Source organism: Pteropus vampyrus, unplaced genomic scaffold, assembly GCF_000151845.1.
Source record: "Pteropus vampyrus isolate Shadow unplaced genomic scaffold, Pvam_2.0 Scaffold6, whole genome shotgun sequence".
NCBI classification, from domain to species: domain Eukaryota; kingdom Metazoa; phylum Chordata; class Mammalia; order Chiroptera; family Pteropodidae; genus Pteropus; species Pteropus vampyrus.
The window spans coordinates 5615469-5630541 of NW_011888787.1; the positions used below are offsets into that span (position 1 = coordinate 5615469).

At 38.4% G+C, this 15073-nt stretch overlaps 1 protein-coding gene across 1 annotated transcript in view; it reads right to left on the bottom strand.

The window, feature by feature from the left end:
* Positions 1-15073, bottom strand: part of MAGI3 (membrane associated guanylate kinase, WW and PDZ domain containing 3) — a 188847-nt gene that overhangs the window by 75011 nt on the left and 98763 nt on the right. The window contains exon 4 of the mRNA XM_011368991.2: positions 6274-6390. Coding sequence (XP_011367293.1) covers positions 6274-6390 — 117 coding nt within the window. The remainder of the gene's footprint in view (positions 1-6273; positions 6391-15073) is intronic.

Here is a 15073-nt window from a genome sequence, read left to right on the forward strand (position 1 = left end):
ATGGCTACTCAACATGATTTACTGACTTGACAATCTTTTAACCTCCCCGATTAGCCACAGCACTTGTGTCATAGAAGAAACCTTATACAGAAATGTCTGCATCAGACTGGGTTTCTGTCAATGGGCTTTCTATTATACCCCATTTATCTACTGACCATTCCTGCACCTTATCACAGTTTATAATTATCATATTTCATGATAAATCTTGAGATGTAGTACAGCAAGTCTACCTATTTGTTTTTGTATTCATAACCTTGCCACATAAATTCTGGAATTAGATAAACAGGCTAAAAATGCTGGAATTTTTATGGGATTAGATTGAATCTATTAATCAATTTAAGGAGAACTGATATCTTCATTATATTAAGTCTTTAATCCACGAGCAAGAAATCTCTGCCAATATAGTTAGACTTTCTTTAAGGTCCCTAAATGTTATCTTACAGAGATCTTTACACTTTTTTAAAGATTAATATCTAGATATTTCAAATATTTTTTATGCTATTAGCAATATCTTTTTGTAAATTTTCATATCGTTGACAGTATAAAAGAATACAATTGTGGCAGTTTATTTGGTCATGTTATTCAAATATGATTTACCTACAATAAAATCCACTAATTCTAACAGTTCATTTCTATGAGTTTGGGGAACCATCACACCCAAAAGTTTCCCTGTGGCAGCCACTGATCTACTGTCAACATAGTTTTGCCTTCAACAGAGTCTCAGATAAATGGAAACGTACATTAATCTGACTCCAGTAGTGATTTGTGTCTGGCTTCTTTCACTTAGCATGACATTTTTGAGATCTATCCATATTGTTGTTCAATATATTTTTATTGTTGAGGGGTATTCCCTTGTTTGGTATACCAAAATTTGATTATGCATTTGCCATTCATGGACATTTGGGTTGTTTCTAGATTCCGGATATTATAAATAAAGCTTCTATAAACTTACAAATCTTTGGGAAGACATATATTTAAAGTCATATTGGTTTAATACCTACGAATGGAATTGATGGTCATACGGTAAGTGTATGTTTAACTTTATACGAAAATGTCCCACAGTAAATGTACTACTTTGTATTCTCATCAGCAGTACGAGATCTGCAGTCAACCTACGTTAGTGTTTCCATGTAGGAATCCCTTCTTGAAGTTATTTGGCAAATTTACTTTTCCCAAATCCCAAGAAAAATCAGTTGACAGGGAAAATGAAAAAACAATTATAATTCTCCTGTGAGAATTAAAGCTTAACAATTTGACACAGAGATGTTACGGCTTTAAAGGAATCTACAGACATCCACTGAAAACGAGAATAGGAAACACTAACAAGTCAAATCAAACGTTAAAGCTGACATATCCAGGGACCAGGACAGACGCAGGTGGGAGCGCAGTGGTCACCATCTGCTGAGTCGGTCTCACTTGCAGCCATTCCCAGGCCTCAGCGTGTGGTCAAGGCCCCGTCTGCTACTGCTGGGTCTTTCTTGCAAATACGATATTAGTTAAGAGGACATGTATTTATACTCTCTATAAATTCTATGAGTGGTATTCCAAAAAATTACAAGTTTTAGAGGCTAACTAAGTCCTTAAATGGACAGTTCTGACATGTGATTGTGTATAATGATGTAAGAGACCTGAATGTTATCTGAATACTACTGAACAAGGTTCTCTGGCATTTCCCACTGAGTATCTGCTACGAGTTTCAGTGCTTTATCCATACTTTAACAGAAGAAAAGCAAAGAGAAGTAAAGGTTGATGTGGAATGCTCCAACCTGAATTCAGAAACTGGTCTAAAATCTGAAGTAAAAGCAATATAGATTTCAAAGGCAAAACCAAAGCCAGGGCAAGGAGACAAAATATTTTCATCTTTAAAAAAAGATAAGCTTATGCAAATGACCAATGACTGATGCCTAATTTGAAGACGCTTTTGGATACACACTTAACAATCTGATGAATATCAATGAAAATAAAAATGTTTTCTACATCTGTAATACTTGTTACCACAGATCAAGACTATCGGATGTAATGGATACTCTGTATGCTTTATTTTAGGAGTGAAAAACTCAAATATTAAATACGTATGGTAATATCTTTCAAAAATTTTAATGATTTTTTTGGCTTTTTTTTTTTTTTTTGGTGTTAATGTTCCCTTCTTTTAAGGTTTTCCACTAGCGAATGTCTGTATAAGGTAGTTAAAAACATTAGTATAATATTGTTATATTAGTTCACAGTAATAAACCAGTTGATTTTACATTGTCGTTTTCTCTCCTTCTGCGCCTGGAGCACTCAGGAGAAGCCATCCCACACTACAGCATTTGCAGCCATCGTTCCTGCCATAACAGTCATGTGCGGCTGTCATCTGGGTTCCCAAGGTACATGGTTCAGCTGGCACTTCGTCACAATCAACCACAAATTATACTGTGATTACATTGTGATGCCACTTCTTGTCATGAATTACAAGCATCCTATTGCCCACTGAAAGGAACTTGGCACTGTAGTCAAGTCCAAGAACACAACCAAAACCAATTCTAAAATTCCTTCTTGCAGGTCTGTGACCACTGCCGGGACCAGTTCTGTATCAGCCAGGGTCCAAACAGGAGAGAGAAACTACATGGTTACTTGAATACTTTCAAGGTTACTTGAAAGTATTAACTATTTACCAGGAACTAATAACTAAGAGGGAATAAAACAGAACTGAAAAGAACGCCACCCTAAAGCTGGGGGAGGCTGTCCCAGTAAGGAGCAAACTTAGAAGAGGGGGCTGCTTCCAAAGTTGGGGTTCGGACCTCCCTGGAGAAGGTGTGGTAGTAACCTGGGGACAGAGCTGGTTCCCAGTGGGTAGGTAGAGGCAGGCAGGGAAATGTCATTTACCAGCGAGCTCCCTGTGTGTGTGAGCTTACTAGAAAACCAGGTGGGACAATGGCTGGACTTGCCAGAAACCCACTGGAAAACCATTTGCAGGGTATGCTGCTGAAATACGGGAGCCAGCTGGGGTGCCCGTGGAACTCATTGGGAAACCATGAGGAAGTCAGCAGGTGCACGGGTGGAGCTGAATTCATGGCTGAGGAGCCCCCCTCCACAGCCCCCATCCGACCCCTGCCCCCCGTGAGGCACCAAGCAACTCACTGTGGGGAAGCTGACTGCAGAATGCGGCTGAAACTTACAGTGCCTTCGCAGGCAGGGGCAAAAGGAAACACACACACTGAAAACTCCCCTCTCATGGCCGTTAAGTGACACCCATATCTGCTTGATCCTTTTGGGACCCGCTTCATTAAGCTTTGTTAAAGAGGGCCTCAAGCAGCTCGATCTACGGTCTAGCCCAACTAGTAAGACGTGAGCCTTCTGGGGTCTCTCCCCTCAGGCTGGTTAGAACTTGGATTTTCCCAGCCCTGTGTAAGAGCGGGGACCGTTAAGCTTACAGCTGCCAGAGAGTTCTCTGCTTGGCCATGTAAGTCCCAAGATGCACACCCTCAGCTTAGTATCCGGCAGCAGACTCCAGGGGACACCTACGCAGATCGCCTGAGCTCCTTTTCTTCATAACTCTCCCTTCTCTGACACTCTGTGCTGCAAATTCCAGACATCTCAGGCTTCTTGGACTCAGATTGCTGTCCCCTCAACTCAAGAGTCTGCTAGACGCTGCCTGGGCTCTCCCTCCCTGGGCCGTGGCCCAGAAGTACGTCCAGGCAGAAAGGTGAGGAAAATCACAGGACTCCTTGTGTGTCGTCTCCTGTTCTATCTACGGGGCAATGTCTGCCAACAGTAGAAACCACCCCCCTTCGTCTTTTATTAATTTTATTACTCACGTCGGCTCAGATTTTGTCAGTGTTTGTACATTTACTTTGGGAACCCCTCTAGGTGGCTTTTTTAATGTCCTTCTGATACATCCCATAATTTTTTAAGCATTTATATACTTGCTGATACAATTAGACGTTCCAAGCTCATCTTGTACTTTCCTTGCCCCAGACATGGAATCAGATTTTTCTTCAAGAAGATCTGGGATCTTTTAGTAGAGTAATATTCAGGGACCAGGTGGGGTTGTGGACACTTTAACTTGTAAGTTAAGAGGTCCTGTTAGAATTTGAAAAGGCTGCAGCTGTTTGGACCCTATGAATTAAAACTACTGTGGCTCCTTTCCAGGACAAAACCTCACACTGAGAAGAAACTGCAAAACTAGGAAAGTAGAAGTAAATTAAAGAGAAGTTCCAAGTAAAAGTAGCAGAGGGCAGCAGAAAGTACAGCACATATTTTTATTAACTTGTTTTAACAAGGAAAGAGGGAGCTCTGGCATTATGAAACAAAAAAGGCTACCCCGAGACACCCCATGTAGGCAAAACACCAAGTTACTCATTAAGGGAATAAAAATCAGATTGCTTTCAGACTTTTTAAGAGCAATGCTTTATGGCAGAAGACAATTAGGTAATTGACTAATATAATTAAGATGGACAAAAATAAAAATATGAGCCAAAGTATCCATCCAAACAAACTGTAAAGCATAAAAACCACAAACTGCTGTAACGATCCTGTAAAAATCCAGTAGAGAACAAGCTCTAGACAACCATGATTACTGAAGAAACAGCATAAGGCTGGTGGTAAGAGTAAACATGTGTTTACCCACAGACTGAAGAATAAACGATGTTTATAAAGGGGACAGGGCAGTAGGTAATGGCTGTTTACTTTGGCAATACAGATAGGGTGCAAGTATCAAAAAAAGGTAAGAATGAGGAAAGCATATGCAAAGTAGAATAAGCTTGCTGATTATATGTTTGGAGAGTAAAAAGATAATTACTTCGAGTCAGATGATGAGAAAGGGAGAGATGACTAGATATTGATCATATCAATAAAGATAAAGAAAGTGTCGCAATGGCTACAAAGCCCAATACGATTCATAAACCAAAGAGATTCAGAAAGATAAAATAATGAAAAGATGGACAAAGATATATCAGGCAAGCACGAAGAAGGCAGGAGCCGCAACGGTGACATCTGACAAGACAGATTTACAGAAGGAAATCATAGAGGAGGAGTCAGATTTAAAATCAAAATCAAAATATTTTATACCAGGTTGAGGAGTCTAGACTTGTAGTCAAAGGAAGTCTTAGAAGGATAAACTACAGATGGATAAGAATCAGATGCGCTTTAAAGACAGACGAGACTGAGGTGACGTGAGAGGCAGGGGATGCAGTTAGATGGGGAAGGGGACAAACACTGCTCAAGTGCCTACTCTAGGCCACGTGGTTTGCATTTACATTCTCACTGTAATTCTAATAACAACTATGGAAGGTGAATCTTGTTATTCGCATTTTATAGAGACAGATTCTAAGGCTCAGAAAGATGAAGTAACTTGATCAAGTGAAGAAAGACGCTAGAATCAAGATTTTGAACTCAGTTTTACCTACCTCTGAGCCACTACAGAATGCTATTTGTTGTTTAAAAAAAAAAAAGTTTAGGACAAAAAGGGTGAAGGCTAAGGCAGTGCAGAGGGACAGATATTTAAGAAGCGTAACCAGGGAGGCTTGGTGATCAACTGGACATTGTCTAAGATTTAATAACAGAAATCAAGAACTCCAGAACCATTATAAAAGCTAGTATCCACAAGGAGTGACAAACAAATTGGAAAGGAAAACAAACCAGAATGTCTTTTTACACCCTAATAATTTACTGTTCACCACTTTTTATTCTTTCCCAGACCTGCACTAACTAAAGACAAAACTTAAATATACACGATTTGTTACGCGTTTAAAAAAAAACCCCAAACACCATTACAACAACAACTAGGTTTTTATGAAAACCATTACGACTGGAATAGAAACACCGGGATCAAGGTAAAAATTCAAAATGGATTACCACAACGAAGGCACTGCACGCCTCCTTTGGGGAAGGGGCGGATTTTAAAATTAGCAATGTGCTAATAATTCATACAAAAATGTTTGTTCTCAGAGTACAATGCATGGAGAGCAAAAATGTCCTCTTACTGCATAGGCTGCAGAAATGGATTTATAGAAATAAAATCCAGTAAGCAACACGTACATAGATATTCTTAAACACTAAAGGCCCAGCGAGTTTTTAAGAAGTGACCATATAGAATCTTCTGGCTTTTCTACTTTGCAAAACAAAACCCCTGAAAAGTCCTCTAAAAACTTTTCTCCTTTTCCAATTTCTGTTGCATCCTTGTGCCCCAACTTAGTCATCGCGATTTTATACGAGATACTTTACTGAATTCTGTGTTGGATCGGTTCCATAAGGATATCTCGGCCCATTTCCTTTGTGCTGTCTCCTACTCACATGGAATGGTTCTCAGGTAGAGATTATCTCGGATCACTTGCTGCAGCTTGTGGTCAACTGATCCTTTCTGAAACTGGAGACTCAGGTAATGTCGCAAATCTTTATTAATGACTTTGCCTATAAAAGAAAACCACAGAAGACAAAACTGTTAGATCTCCAGTTCAGTATAGATGCAAGTGGTTGAATACCCTTAAACCGCTTAGCTATGAACAGAAGAAATCAGGGTATTTCACTAAAAACGAGATAACGCCAAATTATTAAAGGCACTTTAGTTAAAATATATACTTGTATAAATATACTGTGGGCATAATTTTACACGGTAAGAAGGGAGGCGGTTTAGATAAGAGAAGATGACAAATATACGTGGTAATTTCATTCGGTCTCAAGGCTTTAAATAACATCTATATGCTGATAGCTTCCAAATTCTTATGTCTATCCCTGCCCTACCCCCAGCAAGCTCCAAACTCATCAGACTCGCTCGCATATCTTACAGATATATTTGGAAATCAAATAAGCACCTCAAATTTCGGATTGACAAAACAGAACTCTTAATCCCATCTTCCCCGATGTTTTTTCTCTCCTCTGCTTTCCCTGTCTTAGAAAATAACGGTAGCCCCAACCCAGTGGAACAAACTCCAAAGCCAGCGGTCATCCCTGATTTCTCCTAACGCCCCCAGATCCAGTGCGTCAGCAACATCTGTCAGCCAGTTCTACCTCGAAAACGTCTCCCACCCACTGCTTCTCTGCACCTCCACTGCCACCGCCCTGATCTAAGCCACCATGATTTCTCATCTGGAATTCTCCAGTGCCTACTAATTGGTCTCCCTGCATCTATTCTAGGTTTCCTTCTGATCCCACCATTTACACAGCGGACAAAGTGAGACTTAAATCATAAATCAGACAGCCGCTACCCTGTTCAGAGCCACACACTAACTTCTAGTGGCACTTGGAATAAAATCCAAACTTCTGAGCAGAGCCTAGAAGACACTACGTGTTCTAGCCCTGGCCATCTCTGACCCGAACTTATACACCCTTCCCCCCTCCCAAATATGCTCCACCCACACTGGCCATCTCTGATCTTCGAAAAGGCCAAATGGGCCTTACCTCAGTGCCTTCTCTCACTAAATTAACCACCTATTTTCTGTCCACTTGCTTGACTCCTAGATACAACGTGAATAAATAAGAGCGAAAAATATTTTTCGTACTTGTGGGGGAAATGGGAGATAAGAAAAGGAATAATAGGTGGTCTCGAAGAAATATTAAGCAGGAAAATATGGGATAGCAGACATCTGACAGCGTTGAATTTGCAGAAAGGATTGAACTTAAAATGGAAATCAGTGACGAAAACACTGTTCATTAGTCGAGACTTCAGATAATTAGAGACTTCAGATAATTAGAAAATCTTTTTGAATAAGAAATGACTAGTTGATTAAAATATACTCCTTGTTTTATTTGAAACAGCTGAGTTATGACAAGGTTCGATAAATCAAAAGGTTACTACAGATCAGTTCATCCTTTTAACTATTATTCCATAATATAACATTCCTAATTCCCCCTTTTAGTCTTTTCTCAAATGTACAAATAAACATAACCCATACGAGAGGGTGTTAAAATATAAGCAGGAAATCAGAGTGCTTCTACAGTTCGAGATAATATTCAGAACCTCAACGAATACACACAAACCAAAAAGACCCTGTTTTGCGTCGCCAAAAATAAATGCTGAGGAAGTGGGGAGCATTTATGATCGAAGAAGAAAACCTGAAAGATATCTGCAGGGAGAGCCCAGCAGAAGCCCTAGTCCCACAAGTTGCTCCTGCCAGGCATTTACGGACCCCGGCGACTGGAGTCCACTCTAAATGGAATTATATATTTTTTTATGAGCAAGTACAGCCCTTGCTCGTTGCTGGGTAGAAGAAAACCCTTATTCATAATCAACACTGCAGAGTCCCATTGATTACTGAACAAAGACATAGCTGATAATGAGTTCATTAAGTATTCTTAAAATTAGGCAAGGGATGTTTCGAATGCTCTGGAACAAATATTGTACAAAAGCTTTGGGAGATTGTTACATAGGTGCTTAAATGGTGATATTTGTGGAAGCTTGGTTAGGGTATTCCAACAGACAGAATGCATCACTGTTTTGTCCCTTTTAAAATAATATAATATAGGCTGCATTATCTAAAAATATTTTCAGGAATAGATTTAGATAAAGGATAATGCCTGTATAATTACAGACAATCAGAATCGATACGTTTGAATTCAAAAATGGTTTTGTTTAATTTGAAGCTTTCCCATAGATATGCTATTATCACAGAGGTAACTCTAAAATGCTAAGAACCCAAACTGGATCTTAATCTATAAAAGTTACCGCCATTACATGAGATATAATTGAAGTCGAAGCCATAATAAAAATCATAGATCACAAATTACAGCATGAGGAGGTCTCTTAAGTGAGACAGAAGTTAAAGCAACTCAATATCTGTTTCAAGGGCCTACAAGATCTTTAGACTGAGAAGCCAGCTAAAGCAGAAAGAGCTAGATTTGAAGAAAAACACCTAGAATTATCAGGATTGGAATTGCAATCTCAATGTTCACCCTCAGCTTCTACTGGGATCCTGGCCGCAACTCTGAGACGAAGGGTTGAAAACAAAAGGATGAAGGACAATTTCATAACTGTGATGTCTTATTTTAAATATGCGACTATTAAAAAAAGTTATGCTTTTCTGAGGTTGGAGACAAATATCTCAAATGTCAATAAAAAGTCAATTATAAAAGATTAATAAATTATTTGGGTTGGCATTAAAATTAATAATTAATAATAAAATACGTTGGCTATAGCAATCATCGTGGATCACCTTGCCTCAAGAAACCAAAGGAATTTTCAGAAGGGGACAGAATGTTATTATTCTCTCTTTGATATGAGGCATTTTTTAAGTACAAATATCCTGAATAGGCAGATGACTGTAAAATTACTAGAAGGCCGACAGAAACATTAACTCACAAAGTCACTGCTGAGTTTATCTATATTATCAAGTTGTATGTGAACTTCTGCCTTTGGTTTGGGGAGAGCTTCACAGAAACTTGACATTTCGAGGGTATAAAACACATCTACCTGGGATTAATGTAGCTGTTGTTAAATAAATAAGAAAAAAAGACTCTTCAGGATAGCATTCTTATGCAGTTGGCCTTTGCTTTAATTCAAATGTTGAGATTATTCTTTGACTTCTAAGTGATTTATAAGTCAAGCTGATTTATGAAACTTAAAAAGAGATCTATACATCTTACAAATACATACAGCTCAGGTGGGGAAAAGTCTCGAACTGAAATCTCAATCACATAAATAAATCCAGGCATTCCAGCTTCAATACATAAATAAATCCTTAGTCAGAAGAACTTGCAACTAAAAATCCATACTTTCTGAATACTTGCTAATTAATACTCCCTAACAGTCCTCTTTGAGGAATCAACCTAGAGTGACTGGCTGTTATTTAGATAAACCCAATGGCAAGTCAGCAGAGGTGTGGCCAGGCAAGTGACTGTAAATCATTCTAATTGCCAACATGTCATTGATGTCATTGTCTTTTCCAGAAGGATAGCCCAGCGGACTTTGCCAATCGCTTGCGAAAGTCAAGATACAACATGCTTTTACGATCTCTAATCCAGTGGCAATTATAAAATCAAAACAGAAAAAAATGAGGTCAGTTTGGCATGTCTTATTCTTATAAATTCACATTGATTCATGGGATCAATCTATTCTTTTCTAAACACAATACTGCCTTTTTTTTTTTTAAACAATCTCTCAAATCTCGCCACGGTGTAAAGTCAGGGAGTTATGGAAGTGGACTTAAGTTTTCACAATACACTTTATGCCGTTTTGGGAACTGGGACATGTGTCTCTCTTCAGTCTCCCGGTACTTCCCACATGCTCCATGATTCCCCAAAGAATATGGACAATGACCCTGAGATCATGTCTGAGAGTCTCTTTAACTCCTAGGAGGCAATTCAGTCGAGTCTTGAAAACTGAAATTCCTGTAAAGTGAACGATACTCTCAGTATCTCCTAATCTTTTTAAAATTTAATTTCTCACTGTTTGGGATGGTCTGTTTTACCATTTACTGTTGGAAAAGTAATTCTGCCCGTTCAAGATTAGGGAAGCGGGTAAGAATGGTAAGGGTCCGATGTCAGCCTGGAGACAGCTGACGTGACCTTCGCCTCCTGACAGTGAGCCCACTTCCTCCTCCCCCTCATTGCTGCTGCTCCAAACACAGCCTTAAAAGCAATCTGTTCTCTCTGAAGTGTCTTACTCCCTTTGAGCTTTGGTCTATAGGAAAAAAATTCTTAAATGTTTATTTCTCACAGTCTACTTAGCACTGTATAAATGTGATTATGTGCTCCTTCCAGCTGTCAATCATATACATCTTTTCAAAAGACCTGAGCTGCTCAGAGCGTTCTGTGCACCCTTAAGAATTTCTTTACATAACTTTTCGTTTAGAAAACTCTAGTCTTGGAGCCACACCTATAGATGCTATAACCTTTAAAAAATATGTTTTCCTCAAAGGCAAAGTATGGGCATAACGATGTCTCAGTTCTCTTCCTTATTGCAACTCGAAGAGAGCTTAGTGACTTTCTTCAATAAGATGTTCCATCTGACGAGCTCAATACAATTAACATTACTAACTAGTCCCTTTCCATTAGACCTAGACGCAGAAGAGCAATGAATCTCATTGCTTCTATCTACCTCCACTTCCTGGGCGCCACTGCAGTGAGATAAAACTCCATGAAACGGTGAAAATGATACATGGCGTAAATTTAACACCAAACCGGCTCCTTGGCTGAAGGCAGGGGGTCCCTAAACCAAAACAAATCACACTGTAGTCCATTTGTTTGGTAACTGTAAATGGTATCTGAACTTTTCTAGATAATCAGTATCTGCACACTTCGTAATAAAATATACCCTATGACACAAAAATTATTCAAAAATATTTTACGTGGTTTTTAAACATAAAAAGGTTGTCGGCTGAGTGCCAAGGCCATGGTATTTAATGCCAGTATCTAACACACAAAATGAGTGAATCAGCTTAATTTTGTTTTTTTTTTAATTGTTCTTTGACCGTCTACATCCTCCAAGACACGAAACTTTAGAACACTCACTTAACTGATGTCTGTATCTTACATACAACTGTATCTTAAACTATGTTTCTTAAACCATGAAACTGACTTTATTTGGACTCTGTCAAGATGCTAAAATAAATTTTTCATTGAACAGCAAGTTCTATAAGTCTTTAAAAGTAAGTTTTAATGATAGCTTATATGTCAATTCTTCAAACTCTGTTCTCTATTAATATTTTAAAATGTATTCACAAATGGTCTCTGGCTACTCTGAAATATAAAATAAGGCTAAATTACCATCCAAATATATGGCCTTCTAGCTCTACCTGAGATAACAAGTCTAGAGCAGGGGGAAAAAATCCTTCTGCTTTCTCTAGGGGTAGAGGAGGAGGATGTAGAAAAAAGAAGAGAATGGGAACCAAGAAGAAAATGCTGATGAATAGGACTGTTATTTTAGAATCAGTATTATCATATTATACGTATTATACGCTATCTATATGTTCTCATGCCTCATGAAAACCTTGGAGGTAGGTGTTATTGTTATTCCCACTTTACAGATAAGGAGCTGAGGTGTAGAAAGGTTAAGTAACTTGCCCGAAGTTACATCACTAAAAGTAGCTGACCTGGGAATCTGAACCCAGTCACTCTGGCTCCAGAATCTGCGCTAGAATGTGCTAGAATGCCTGCTACCTCCCTACTCTCCCTCCCTCCATCTCTTTTGATCAATTTCTTCTTTTGCATAAGCTTCTAAGAGTACAGGCCTTTAAAAACCCTTTCCTAAGCACCTACCCTGCCAAGAAACAGTAACATCTATTGCGTAAACAAGTATTTACCGAGCCTTGAGTAGCAGGCACTTGGAAGTGAAGCAGTGAATGAGAATGTACCCAAGTGGAACTTAGAGCCTCACGGGGAAGATGGGCATTGAAGGAAGAATTTCAAACATAAGAGTATTATGAAAGAGAAGTATAGAGCACTGTGGGAATCTATAACCTTGACCCTAAGTCTGGGGAGACTGGAGAGAGGTCACTAAATTACACTGGAGCTAAAACCTGAAGGATAAATAGGAGCCCGCCAGGTTAAAGAAGGGGAGGTTTGGTAGAGGGAGTGGGACATGCAAGCACTTACTTGAGGTGGGAAAGGACACAGCGCCTACAGGAACTGAGAGAAATCCAGTAGAGCTGGTTCTGAGAAAGTGAGGAAGAGTTCACACAAGCTGAGACAAGAGTTCCGGTGGGCTGAGAAGAACCTCGTCACAATAATTTCAAAGAACATCGACTAACTCGGGTCTGACGCCAAGGCTCTTCATAATTGCTATAAGTAACAACTATGGCTATATTCTTACCAGCCACCTCTATAGTCTCTATTTGTATTCAAATGTCATCTTGTTGTTTCTATTCTGTCTTCTGTCTGTAAGGGTTATATTTAACATTATAAACTTAGAAGACCCATGTCTACATAATTCTTTAAGTATGCCACTCTCCTCACAGGCAATTAAGAACTCACTGAATTTTAAAACTAATTTATATAATTAAATCCTTGCTCAGTCTCAAATGCGCAAAGCATTAAATACTCTGGAATCTCTTGAGCCATTTCAATGTTTAAAACTGGTCATTTTTTTAAAATACTCTTCCAAGTGAGTTTGAAGAAACACAGACCGAAGCAATGAAGCAATGTTGCTGTCTTCCACAGAATATTGCTGCCACCTCACCGGAGAGGAGAAAGTCCCTTGCTAAGAGAATAATCAGTGTGACTCCAGTGTGAAACATGTCTGGGGATATGCAAAATAAAAATACATAAGGGACATACATAAAACAAACTCATGCTTCAAGACTTAATAATACCTAAAGTATTATTTCGGGGTATAATTATTGGGTGACTTTTTTATACTTTTTTTCTTTTAAGAATTTTATCTTCATGGTTTTTGTATTTTCCAATTTTCTATTTCTATGAGAAAAAAAAAAACTTTTAAAAACTAGAAACCAGATTTTCAAAAACTGTACCCTTCGAAGGTTATTGGTGGAAAAGGAAGCCTGACATAATGAACCACTACGACAAAAAACTTGCCAAAGTTCTATGTGAAAGCTACGACTATTTATGTAGGTTTTCCTCTCACCATTTAGTTTTAATAAGTATTATTTTCGCTATACCTAGGTTAAATTGCAATCCTTTGGCTTTTAAATGAAACTCTCAATTGATAAACTATAGAACTAAAATACACATTTTAAAATTAAGATGAAATCAGCATTCCAGAAAAGACACAACGAAATCATCAAAATTTCCCTTTAACAAGTCATACAGCAGAAAGAACAAAGTAAGACGAACCTTTCTGGCAGAACACAATGGAGGAAAAAAAGGACTAAATCATCAAAAGTGGATCCTTTTCTTTTTAAAGCTTTTATTTGATGGGATCAGGTAGATTTAGTACTTAAAGAAAAACAGTATTTTTAAAGTGCTAACCTGAAGCTATTTATAACTTTTTCTTTGTGGCACTCACATCAGGAACCATTAGCAAACCTGTCATAAGGCCGGATAACCGGTGCCCGGTTGGCACACCAATATCTGCATCACGGCATTAATGCTTCATCCTTTTGACAAGAGGGTACAAAGCTATGTAGTGCGCCCTGTCATTTCCCCTGAAAACGGAGTAAGTGGGTTCAGCAGTCTTTGCAAATCAAACCTATGTGCTTTAACACAGTGTCCAAGACTTGAGGTGGGAGATCAGCTACTGATGTTTCATTGTGGAGACAAAGAGGAGGCTGAAAGGGAAGACGGGTGCACTTGGTTAGAGTCTCACAGGAGAATCGCGACTTAGAGAATTCGGATCGTACTTTAAGATGCATCATCGCATCATTACGTAAACAATTTCATCCCCCGGGTTCAGGCACTAGGCTGATATAATTAACTACTTAAAAAAGCAATGTAATAGCCTCTTTTCTCTGATAGCTTTTAGAAATAGGAATTTATACTAATCCTTAGAAATTTTCAAAAATGAGTGGTTAAAGGTCCTAATATCATACATGAAAAATGATTTGACTCCAGAGAGAGTCAACATTCATTAAACAAAATAAGCACTTCCCATTTTCATTTCTAATCGGCAATATATTTTACATGATTTTTTAAAATTATCTTTATAAAATATGGTTATACAAATCTCAAAATCTAAAGAAACATTTTGGGAATAAATGCCATGTCTATGCATACTCTCCTAGTCAGAGTCCTCCACTAAAAAATCCTTTCCCCAACTCGCCCCAACCATAAGGCTGAGTGAATCAGGATCTTCCAGAAAATAACAACATAAGTGAAAGTATCAGAAGATCTCCATTCTCCCATTTCCCATTAACGGATCGTAACAGAGAAAAAAACAAAACAAAACTATATCCCCAAATTAAACCAATGACAAGAAATAAATCTATTTCAAAAGGCAATGAGAATTTCTATAAATTCCAACGTCAATTAATCAGTTAAGAAACAGTAGTGTAATAACCATAATCAAGGGTACCAAACGCCCTTTCCAGCTTGACAATCCTGAATTGAGGTTGAAGAACTGCGAGAGAGTCTTCTGGGCAACATGGCAATATAAGTCACTTTTACAAAAAGCTCTCTCCAGTACAGAACAAAATGAGAAATAATCAAAAACAGGAGGAAAAAAAAAGTTAACCTCTGTGCATTCAAATATTAACTCCAAAGAATA